General features: G+C 38.0%; 1 protein-coding gene across 4 annotated transcripts in view; it reads right to left on the bottom strand.

Annotated features, from left to right (window-relative positions):
• The window catches only part of ptprz1a (protein tyrosine phosphatase receptor type Z1a), a 55,927-nt gene that overhangs the window by 15,224 nt on the left and 27,867 nt on the right, over positions 1 to 12,836 (bottom strand). For 2 of the 4 annotated variants that reach the window (XM_066668183.1, XM_066668182.1), the window contains exons 5-12: positions 11,471 to 11,563; positions 9,818 to 9,884; positions 9,389 to 9,546; positions 7,319 to 7,469; positions 5,452 to 5,636; positions 4,925 to 5,051; positions 3,309 to 3,346; positions 1,249 to 3,166 (exon numbers count right to left, since the gene is read on the bottom strand). In XM_066668183.1, coding sequence (XP_066524280.1) covers positions 1,249 to 3,166; positions 3,309 to 3,346; positions 4,925 to 5,051; positions 5,452 to 5,636; positions 7,319 to 7,469; positions 9,389 to 9,546; positions 9,818 to 9,884; positions 11,471 to 11,563 — 2,737 coding nt within the window. The remainder of the gene's footprint in view (positions 1 to 1,248; positions 3,167 to 3,308; positions 3,347 to 4,924; positions 5,052 to 5,451; positions 5,637 to 7,318; positions 7,470 to 9,388; positions 9,547 to 9,817; positions 9,885 to 11,470; positions 11,564 to 12,836) is intronic. The other 2 variants (XM_066668185.1, XM_066668184.1) reach the window with 2 other exon arrangements.

Genomic DNA, 12,836 nt, shown 5'->3' on the forward strand with positions numbered 1-12,836 from the left:
TACAATGGCATTGTCGTTTGCAAACCAGTGAAGCATAAGATTAGGTATAAAAGAAGAATAAGCAAAGAAATCCAACTTACCTCTTAGAATAAGCAAATAAGCCCCTTGTCACAATAATGTGTACTAATGTAATATAAAAACATATGATGGAAGTTACAGAATTTATGTAAATAATGCTGAGGATGACTTTAGAAGGCATTAGTATGGAGTAAGCATGATTTTCCCACTAATGTAAGATCAAATGAAAGCAAAATAATGTCATTTTATGTTGGAATGAACTGAGAATTCATTTACACCATTTCTGAGAGCTCACACACTCACCAAAACATTTTTTTTCCATTGTACACTAATATACATTTCAAATGACCCAAAACTTTGACTTAGTGTCCTGGAAATTATATTTGCAATAATTACCTGCAATATGCCACCCACAGACATTTCTGTAATTATATCACTATTTAATCTCAATAGGACAGAATTTAAAAAAAATAATTATGAGGTTGACTTGTTCACAGGTCATGATTCACAGCAGACAGACTTTGAGAGATTAGGAGCTAGCCTAGGAATGACATGGCCCTGTGAGTGCAACCCAAACACAATGGCACCAGCTGTCACTTACTGACGTGCCAAAATAGGACCTCTGCTACCCTCTATTGGACAAACCTCAGAATGACTCGTTAACACAACAAGCTGCTGACATGAACGTTGCTGGGAATATTCGGAATAATTACCAAAACCCAGAACTTACATTAATGACACATCTTAAAACTGATCAGTCTGAGTTTGGTGGATTTTAAATTTATCATTCTGCTTCTGAATATATCTGGCAGCCAAGCCTTTCTGGTTTCAGGAATATCTGATAGGACATGCTTGTGGGAACAGTGGAAGACACACACACACAAACACACAGGACAATACACAACACAGAGGGTTAGCAAGCAGTGTGACGATGGCTGTGGGACAGTCATTTTGAGGTGAAAGGATGTTTTTTGTTTTTTTAAGCAAAACAACTAAAGAGACTGCCTCAGTAGTTGTGATGTTAGATGATGGAACCCTCCAAACCTTACCTGCCCCATATGCTACAATGTTATACAGAACTGCTTTCTACCAGTTTGCAGACACAGACACTTAGTCTTCAACTTGCCAAGATGAGATTTCATGTCTTCAGTATGAGGTAGACTCTAATCCCATCAGCTCCAATGGAGCCTCCTGAGGAGCAAAGATGACTGCGGCAGTGTGAGATGTTACCTGCCACCGGTTCTTCCTCTGAGTCTCTGTCCACACGCTCTGGGATACTGAAATCTGAAGATGTCTCGTTATCAGTGAGGCTCTCGCCCGAGCCGCTGTCTTCCTCCACGCCTCCCAGAGCCCAGGGTGGGCTGGGGTGGACAGTAATGCTGCTTGTTGTAGTGTCACCCTCCTTCACACTCTCATTCTCAAAGTAGAAGGATGAAGAGTGCTCTTCCTCCAGCTCCTCAGGCAGGGCCTCAGTAGGCACCATGGTTGGTGTAGTCGGAGCAGAACTCCAGTCTCCAGAAGCTGAGCTCTGGCCCCAGTCCTGGTCCACCACCCAGCCTGAGGCACTGCTGTCTATAGGGCCTTCAGCAGAGTGGGTGGGCATGGAGGAGCTTGTCTCTGGGCTGGATGTAGGCTGCAGTGTAGGGAGTTCTAAGGGAGTGGAGACAATTTTACTATGTATGTTAGCACCAGTACTGGCTGTAACAGAGAAGTGTAGGTCACTAAAATGCTCAATGGAAGATAAAGAAGGAGCCCCAGAACTCTGTTCCCAGCCTGCTGCACTGCACACTGTGGGAGTCCCCAAGCTGATAGAAGAGAGATATGAATGGAGGTCTACTAGGCTAGAGAGGTCACCTGAAATACCTTCCCAGGTAGAAGAAGGCTTCAAGAAGAGAGTAGATGCATGCAGAGCAGTGGAACTGTGACACTCAGTACAAGGGCCATCGCCAGATTGCATAGCTGTTAGAACTACTGCAGAGGACTCAGCCAACTCGACTAGCAGGCTAGAGCTTCCTGTGGTACCTAAGATAGAAGAGCTGACACCAGGAGTGTCTGTCACCAAGGAGTAGTCATTAGAGAAAGCAAGTGAAGGCTCTAGAGAAAGGAGAGTACTGAGAGGCTTAGAAAAGTGAGTCTGTTCTGACCACCCCAAGAGCACAGGGTCAACCAAATCAGACAATGTTTGAAGAGGGACAGTATCTGAACCGCTACAGAGGGCACTAGAGATTGACCCAGACAACACGTCACCATCATCACCATCTCCATCATCATCATCATCATCACCACCACAAGCACTGCTAGAAACTGTTTCCACAGCCCAACGAGACACAGAGCTGGAGGAGGAGTGGGTGGGGTAGGAAGGCAAGGGTGTGACAAACTGTGACCCATCAGATGCCACCGGGGTAACAGTGGTGTACGGGACGTCCCAGTCAGGGATGGACGCAGACTCATACAACAAAGCACTAGAGGAGGGGAGCGACACAGGACTGTCATGCAGGGAGTCAGATACAGAAAGTGCACAGGGAGAGCTCTCACCCTTGAACACTGGTTGAGTGGTCTGCAAGAGGATGGCATTGATGGCAGTGGTGGTTAGGAAAGGCACGCTGGGAGTTGTAGGCTGCAATGAGATCTCCCCAGGAATCAGGGATAAGGTTGAAGGTGTAGGGTTTTCAGTGAGTGGTGAGACTGTAGTAACAGTCACAGTGCTTTTCCCATAGCCATCTAAGCCAGTGACCTCCACTTCATCTGGGGCTGAGGTTGAAATAGATGCAGTGGTGACTGTTGGTACTGTAGAATCTTCAAAGCTATCACTGCTGTCAACTTCCTCTGAGGTCATGCTTGGGGATGTGCTGCTATGGTAAAGTGACTCAGAAATGAGTAAATATGTCGGTGTCGTGCTGTCACTGTAATCTGACTCAGAACCCAATAAATCTGTCATGAAAGTAGAGCTAGTGCTCATGTGGGAAGACTGGGGAGTGTTTGTCAATGAGGTAACAGTGGATGTTGTAGTAGTGGTTGTTACACCAAAAACTGGAGGCACTGGAGTGTTTGTTGTGGTAAGTCTGGGCCAGGTCGTAGTAGTTCGGACAGTATAGGGGGCCTGATTTAAGTCATGCCTGACCAAAAATGGGTTGGGTTGATATTCCTCCTAGGAGAAAAACATTTAAAAAATAAATAAAAATAAACCCGCAGAGCTGATTGAGGTGTTCATCAGGAGTGCTAGTATTTATTTTAGATAAGGTTCTCATTAATTATGTAAAACAATGTTATGCAGGAACTTTCATACTTACTTCCTCAAGTTCAAAAGGATCAGGGTCAGGGTCTGTTTCTGAAAGAAATGTAAAAATACAATATGACAGTCAAAAGATGCAAGGTAATGGACAATTAAGCATCTAATGCTTGCAATGCAAAACTAAATGAATGTAGTTTATACAGACTTTAATGGAAAAGACACATAATGCAAAATTTATATCTGTTTTTTTCTGCATAATTCTGACTAGTAGTTGTTGGCTCAAACAGTAGGTAAGAAACTGTAAGAAAAGGAGGGGGGAACACTCCACACCATCAAGTTGGGCATTTCAGGTCACAGAGCAAAACAAACAGTAGGTCTAGGTCAGATGACAGGTTGATAATAACCACAGAAAAAAAAAGAAAACAGCACAGGGGATGTATGACACTCTCATGCACCAGAGTGGCTCCCCACACACAAGCAGAGAGATTGTAGATTCTTACTGAATCTTACCTGCTGTGAGGAAGCAACTCATTGACACAAAATGCAGACATGACTCCAGCATTGACATGATGAAGGCACCAGAATAATTGGTGAAGATGTTTTTATGTCATTATAACATGGGTGTACTGAATGTGGATTTCCCTTTTTTCTTTAAAGTGTAAAATGATATGTTTCACTGACAAATATTTTCTTCTTAATCATTTAAACCACAACATTCCATGTGTGCATGGCATTAGAAAATGGGACACACACATCCATAGACACTGAAATAGGATGCAAATGATTTTATGCAATACATGTTAGTTTATTATAAATAGCAGTAATACAGATTCCCAACATTTCAGTTAACAAATATACAGCCAATGTTCTGCTGTGAGAAAAAATACCAAACTTTTTTCTGTGAAACTGGATGCTCATAAAACAAATAACACCATCTGCCTTCAAAGTAAGAATTGCATAAAAAGCATTAAAATACACAAATTGAATGACAACAATCAAAATTGGAAAAGAGCTAAGAAGTACACAAAACACTGGAATGTGCACTTATAATATTTATGTTCTTGGTACAAAAAATAACTCCGAGTGCACAGTGAGACAAAGAACAAAAGCAGAAGATAAGAGAGGGAAAGGGTCAAAGATGTTTGACACTTGAAAACTGAAGAACTTCAAGACGGAAAGAAATCAGCTGGCCTTTTCCCCACAAAATTTCAAAATATTGGCACATAGTTTGATGGTGAAGAGTTTACTATGCTAAACTTAACAATTACTGAAAAATGATTGCAATTTAAACTCATAAACACAAACTGTCTAAAGGACAGCTAAACCCCTTGTCCAGGTGAAAAGTGTTAGTTTGCTCATATATATGGAGCTTCAAACTGTCTCACTAGTAGAAACACTGATATAATCAGGTGTATAGTTAATATTATTAATTTTGAGCCTGGCAGCACCAAAATGGAGTGCAACATTAGCTATATCAGCCAAGTAAATGACATTTAAACCATGGGTGACAAATCTTTCTTTATAATGTTATCTAGCACTGACCGCTTCAAACACAATGCCATTATCTATCTAAGGAACTGGTTTGCAAAGGATCAACCTAAAGTATGAAGCATCTGCATATTGTGGTAACTTAGTTTCCACGGAGACGGGGACGGCGGGCGCGAGTGGTCTTACCAGGGTCATTCACGGGCATGTCCACAATCAGCTGCTCACTTGTGCGGCCATAAAGACCATTAGTGCACACGGCCACCACCTGCACCATGTAGCTAGTGTTTGCTGCCAGGTCCTGGATAATGGCTCCCTGTAAAGGGGGGAATAATACAAATTAATAGCAAAGTGATCAAACTATCACCTGCGTACACAATACACATTAATGCTGTTATTATTGAATGACTCAGATTGCATGGTGCAAATGTTGAATTATTAGAGGATTTTTCTGTTTAGTGTAGACTTAAGCATGTGGGAAACCAGCACAAAATATAATAGAACTAGACCCCAACTTAACCACCAATGTTTTCCAACTACCATTTTTTTTTCACTGTGCTGGAGAAGTTAACACAATATATATCACAATATGCCAATACAAATACTCGTATTGCACATTTGACAAAGTTAGTTAGTAGAGATTTGGCTATAAAGTAGCCTAGCCTCATCAGCTGAAAGATTCAGGTAGAATAATATTTCATGTTTAGTTTATTTACCACATCCTGATCTCCATCTGTCAGGTATTCCAGTTTGGGTGGGTCCTCTCCCTGTGCGTACCAATAGGTGACAGAGTATTTCTCTATGCTGGCATCATAGACAGCTCGTGGCCTCTCCCAGATCACCAAAAGACTTGTGTAGTTGTGTGGATATGCTTGCACATTTTCTGGCTCTGAACTACAAACTGCAAAATGGCAAACAGACACCTTTTTAACAATCACGGTAACAAATTAATAACAGCAATATTAAATGGCAAATTAATTTTTTTTAAACATTTCTCAATTAGATGTAGTTTTCTATTGTTTTTTTTTGCAAGACCAACATGGGACTCAGATTAAAAAGAGGTTTTGTGCTGAAATTCACAATATGTAACTTTATTAATCCTTTATTTTCTATACACATACACATTCAAGATAAAATCACTTTTAACAGACTCATTGAATCCTGGTGTGTTTTTCATTCATGTCTCTCGTTACTCATTGTTTGTTCTAGCACATGATGACCTTATAATGGGGGGCCAGTCCTTACCATCTGTGCTCAGTGTCTGAGACTAAGAACATTCCAAAAAAAAAAACAAAAAAAAAAAACCCCACAGCATTCAGACACACTGATAGGACCAGATTAAAGCAGATTAGACTGATCCACCAATTACACTTAAAAATACTGATTTATTTCTGTTCTTTATTTTTTTTTCTTTTAGTAGACTGTCCTTTTCATTAAACTCTGATAACTGATTTATTTATTACTGCCGTGTTAAACATGTAAGAGAACATCTGATAAATACCAATGTGTAGACGAGTAGTAGAAATTACATCTACTTTCAACACCAGAGGGCAGAACATGGCTGCACTATAACTAATGTATAGTCAACCCAGTGAGCATATATCTGACAATAGTATTATAAACTATGTATGCAACCCTTAGCAAAATGTAAAAATATGCATAGGAAAGGTAGAACATGTATTAAATATTGAGATACACTGTATTATTACTTTAAATAACCCAAAGATTGCATTATTTTAAATTGGCATTTTAAAGAATACTTAAGGACTCATTTCCCATGTCAAAACTGAGAAGGTATTATGGGGAAAATATATTATTAATTAATGTTAATATATAGTTAATAATATATATATTTAAAAATTTAAAAATGTATTCTTTATTTGAAAAAAAAAAATTTATTAAGCACTTGTCATTACAGTCCCAAATAAGGACCCTTCTCAGACATAAATCGCATGTTTAACAAAAGAGCCACAAAATACTCAGTGTTCAATGTATTCAGTGTTTAAAAACAGATCGTTATTTGTTGACATTTGTAAAGAGTCACCCACGCTTCACCAGGGCCTGCAGCAGACATATCTAAAATGGGGCACTGCTTTACTAACTGCTGTTTTTTCCCCTCTCTGGTGTGGAAATACTGAGGGGAAACCGGTCCATGTCAGGGATGCTAGTGCAATCCAAACTACACACAGATTCTTACAACGAGGTTAATAGGACACTATCCCAATTAACAGAGGACTTGCAACTGCATTCTCTTTTCTAATGAAGAGCTTTCCACCCAGAAGAATTAACTGACAATATCATAATGTCATTAGTCTTGTACAATGTTGAAAATGTAATTAATGAACATAAATTCACAAAATGTAAAAAGGTTATGATATAATGCTGACAAATACTTATAATAGGTCAAAGTGTTAAGTCTGTTCATAATGAAAATCTGAATGCCTTAGGGACAGACTAATTATGAAAATACTAATTTTATTTAATTAGGAAGCACTTAATGTGTCCTTTTGTTCATTTCATTATTGACCTTTTAATTTTCAAGGTTTTTCAGAAAGCACTTGTGTATTCTATAATAATACATACTGGGTGTGAGGAGCTCTTCAGTGCCAGTGTATGAAGAGAAGACCTGGCCCATGAACTGAGACTGCTGTTCTCTGTAGTTGTTTTGGAGATAGTCCATGAGCATCACATAGCCAGCCTGCTGCATGGTCATCACCTCACAGAACATCTCCAACTGCACCAGAACAACAGTACAACAGCAATCAGTCACAACATCAGTGAAACATTGATATACATTAAGAATTTTTAAAAAATTCACTAATATAATGTTCTCTTTGATGTCATGTAGAGGCTTTACATACAGGTTAAGTAAACAAAATTAGGTAATAATTTACCTGGAACCAAAGGCTTTGCTTAAACCATGATAAAAGCAACTTGTGAACATAGAATTTTCAGACGTAAAGTGGCAAAAACAGAGTGGTTCTGCCATCTAACACATTTCAATTCAGTTCAATTCAGTTTCATTAGAGTCAGTGTCTTCAATGCAAAATGTAACCAAAACATGGTTGGTGTCAGATGCTTATTAAAGCAAACTTATTAAAGAAGACCATACCTTGCCAACAGGCATCATGCAAGTTGTAAGCCTACATCAAGTTTAACAAATCAGGCTTAATTGTTTTGGTTAAAAAGTACATTAGGACAATTTGTTGAGAAAAGTACCAAAAAAATGAGATTCGGAAAATGTTCCACTTTACAGTCATATTTCTATAAAACCAGAAGAACTGTCTATTTAGACTGATTTAATTTGCTGGAGCATGAACCTTCCTAAGCATGCATGGGCTCCATTGTACTCAAACTTCCAGCTTGCTCTGGAGCCAATGGACTGGACACAAAGTCTGTGTCATTGAATGCTACTGTGTTTACTTTGAATGAGCCAGACCACCTGTATTTGCCTTTCTTCTTCCTAAAGCTTTCACGTATTCAGCACTCATCTCATTCAAAAACACCCTGTCTCTACTTGTAACTTACTTAAAGGAAATAGCCTGAGGTCTAAATGACACACAGCAGGAAAAAAAAAGTCTTAAGTATTCACACCCTTTGATGTGGGTAATCTAACCCTCACTCACTCCCATCCTGGCTTAATGACAATGTAGTTCTGTACGTTAGACACACTAATGTCATGTTAACTGATTTCAAACAAAAAGGTTCAAACGCAGTAGCTTCTGTGTTTTGTTTGCAAACCAGTAAATCAGCTCCCACGCATGGGTACATTACGCAAGTTACTTTATGTGGATTATCAAATGTCATATAGTTCATATGTATGACTATAAAATGTACACATTATTACGTGTAATCTACAGCCTGTTTACCTAAATGATAAATAATTCACTGCTTTGAGAAGGAAATAAATTAAAAATTATAAGCCAAAAAAGGTCATATGGCTTTAATAGTACATGTTCAGAAGTGTGCGTGAACAAGGCACTATCAAATAAACAAGAAAAACCAGTTACATCACTAACCCACTGCTCACTTCAAACCTGTCAAGTTGTGAGCAGAGGAATTAAAAAGAAAATTTTTATAGTCCTTACGCTTTAAATATTGACTAAAAAACAAACGAATATACAAACCCATTCACACACCACTATGGACACTTACTTATGCAAACAATCTACAAAAAACTTCAACAATCTTTTTAAAAATCTTCACAGTAAGAAATGTTAATTTAATGAGGGCCTGGCATGTTTAGAAATGCTTACAAAGGTAAATGTAATTGTGTTATGCTTTAAGGAAGACAATGTACACAATGTAAAAAAATTAAAGCCCAAGAACTTTCATTTATTGAATTAATAAACCAATAAATTAATATAAATAATTTAAATACATTCACTGATGTGAAGTTCTAGGCGCACTAATTCTACAGTTTGTAATCACCTATTGTGCATCTTTAGTCAAATTAGCATACTCACTGTAGTATTTAAAATAATTCTGCATCATATCAAAATAAACATATAATTAAATAAGTTCTAATCTGGATTTTTTTGAAACATTGAATAATTTTCTAAAAAATCATAATTAAACCAAGTATCTACAGACTTAATTAATATTCCAAAAAACTACATGATAAAGTGTCTAAGCGTAGTAGAGTGTGCTCACCTGTGCCTCAGAGATGGCTGTAGTGTCTTTAAAGACAATCCACTCCACAGTCTCAGAGCAAGGTGGGGATGTGAGGGAACCATTATAAATAAAGTACTTCTCAGTGGAGTTGGGCAGGAGGCCTTGCAAGGTAAATGGAGACATACTGCTAGTCTTCCCTTTAGAAAGAAGGCACATAATAGCTTGGTGTCATTTTTCATTACTTATTTTATGTTGGAGTATTGTTTGATGAGCAGAGGATCATGGTATATATGCTATGGCTGCTAAATTATGTCACTCTAGACAACATAATAGACAGGAAGATGGTGGGATTCTGAGTAGTGAGCTATGTAGAATGTTGTGCTTGTAGACATTAGTTCATCTTCTTGTTAGTTTGATAGTTTGATACTCCATTAAATACGTTGACAAATCAAGTTAAAATGTACAAACCATATCTGCTGACACTGTTGACTGCATCAATGATGGATGCATAGTTTTCATTATCTTCAACACTTGTCTGTGGGAGAGGGATATAAGATACTTCACTTCAATAAGCACTAATATCAAACTTAAATCTTGTTCCAGTCAAATCAAAACCTTTTATTAATTTTTTTCAACCAGTGCATCATAAAGGTGATGATACAATCTCAAAAAACTGTTTGAAACTGATCCAACTTGACAGTTTATCACACATAATGGTGAAAATATTCTTATATTTTTTAAACATAGCAGTATATAATATAAAAAAAACAATAAAAATAATAAATTAATCAGCTGCTCAAAATTATTTTTCAAGAAAATTACAGTTAACATACTCGTAATGGTGTAGGTTGTCATATTAAAACATTTGATACACACCATTTGAAATAACCTTAGTTCTTTAATTTTCTGTAAATATTTAACAGTGAAATGATCAATATAAATAGTCTAAAATTAATCTTGTGTCACTGACAAACACTCATTAGTTTTAAAAACCTACAATCTCAGAAATCCAGTTTTGTTATCTGATTAAATATTTTCATAAATAATGATTCAACATTTTATTACTACACACTTTTTATTGATATTATTTTTATGGATAATAAGTGTAATTATTTCACATAGTGTACATCCCCAGTAGTGTACATACTATTGCCATCAAGGACAGCAATCCAAATATTGTTGTCATATAAGCATGTCACTATATGCTTTTCTTTGTCATTGTATCATGTATCATCATTGAATTCTGCCACTGAAGCTCCCTTTAAGACCAGAGTTGTTGGCTCTAATAACTCTATGCATTGGCAGCATAAAGGAAGACCCTGTTTTCATCCTTTCCTTTTTAAAATACATTTTATCCAATTTTTCTATATTGTAGCCAATGCTCTGCCTAAAACCAAAGATGCACTCTTGGACGTCCAGCCTCGGATTGACTGAAGCACTGCAGGAAACGTAGACCTCTGTGCTACTAGGAATCCCCATTTCCTTCAATTTTTAAAAGAATACAAACAACCTGCCTTTTTCATTTAACAACATTATGTGCAGGATACTGTAAATTTGGTAAACACATACTCAGAACTCATTGACATGTGCACTCTCCAGGCAATCTATACATGTATATACAAGCATTCTCCAAACCCCAGGAGATATTGTGTGTGTTCTAGACCTTAAAGTTCCTTATGAAAATAACATGTACATACAAGCCATGAAATCCTGATAATACATAAATGCATCTCTGAGTCAACTGAGAGAACAGAGAGTTCACTACCCACAGAAGTCTTTATGCTTTTTTCCCACATGAGAAACAAACATGTACATGTCTAATGATTATTTTTCTCCAGCTCCACTCAATCTGAAATCCATTCCTCAGGCTAAACCTTGGGGAAGGGTAGGTGCACTGCTGTTACTGAGCTTGCAGTATCAGCCGGCTTACAGCAAACAAGCCTATAATTGCTCTATCAATTTCTATAGTACAATATTATTATTGTATGAAAAACTCAAAAATGGGAACTTTATAACCTCTCAATGTAAATATTTTCAAATATTGTAAAAAAATACAAGAAGTTATTATGACAGTGACAGAAAGCCTAATCACACAGTTATACAATGAAAATTAGCACCCACCTCAATCAACACCGAGAGAGCAGTAATTTTTCCTCCATCCTTCAGGGCTTCATCAATAGAGCTCTGATGGGCTTCATAACAATATATCTGCATCTGTGTGTATAATTTATACATGTATAAACATGTATATAAACAGCATGGTGAGATTTACAGAATGCCTCTATTTACAACTCTTAAGATCTGGCAAGACTAATGTTGACAGACTGCCAATAGCTGCAGAACATTTGTCACACAAGTATCATTTCAGTATATATGACTAATGGGGAGGCAGTCATTCATGTGGATCTTCCTTCTTAGAAGTCCATCCGTCCATTATCTGTAACCATTAATCCAGGTCAGGGTCACGGTGGGTCCAGAGCCTACCTGGAATCATTGGGCGCAAAGCAGGAATACACCCTGAAGAGGGTGCCAGTCCTTTACAGGGGAACACACACACACTCACACCTACGGACACTTTTGAGTCACCAATCCACCTACCAATGTGTGTTTTTGGACTGTGGGAGGAAACCGGAGCACCCGGAGCAAACCCACGCAGACACAGGGAGAACACACCAGCTCCTCACAGACAGTCACCTGGAGCGGGTGCCTGGAGCTGTGTGACTGCGACACTACCTGCTGCACCATCGTGCCTTCTTAGAAGTCCTTAACATTAGACTTAATAAAATACAAACCATACAAAAACACATTTTAAATGTTGAAACTGAGAGAGTTAATTTGTTTTGAAAAACATTTGCCCATTTTCATATTTATGCCAGTAAAGCATACTAAAAATATTGGTACAAGAGAATGTTTATCACTGTGTTGCATCTCTTTTGTTAACAGCACTTTGTAAATGTTAGGAAACTGAGGAGACGAATGCTGTAGTTTTGAAAAGTTTTGCCATGCTTGCTTGTTATAGGATTATAAGGCTCAAGAGCTTGGGATTATAGTGTTTTTCTTTTCATAATGCACCACTTGTCACCTGTATCCAAGGGTGACAGTTACAAACAAGTTTGGCACCCAGGCTAGGGAGTTCACCTGGGATAGAGTGCAAATCCATATCTGGGTACACACACACACAAACCCACACATACACTAATTCACTCACACCAGGACATAGATGGGACATAGATGGGACTTGAAATCAGCAAGGCCGTTCCCGAAAAAATGAATTGTCTTGATAGCAGAATTTTGCTCTAAACCTGTAACTATTGTTCAGCATTAACAGTGCCTTCACAGATGTGCAAGTCATCTGCCTTGTGCACTAAAGCTTTCCCTTACCATTACAAATGCTGGCTTTTGTCCCGGATGGTCCCAGTCCTATTTAGCACAGAGGACGCAGCATCCACATTTTCCAAAAAGGATTATCCATTTTTGATTCATCAGA

The sequence above is a fragment of the Hoplias malabaricus genome, chromosome 4, assembly GCF_029633855.1.
Source record: "Hoplias malabaricus isolate fHopMal1 chromosome 4, fHopMal1.hap1, whole genome shotgun sequence".
Lineage (NCBI taxonomy): Eukaryota > Metazoa > Chordata > Actinopteri > Characiformes > Erythrinidae > Hoplias > Hoplias malabaricus.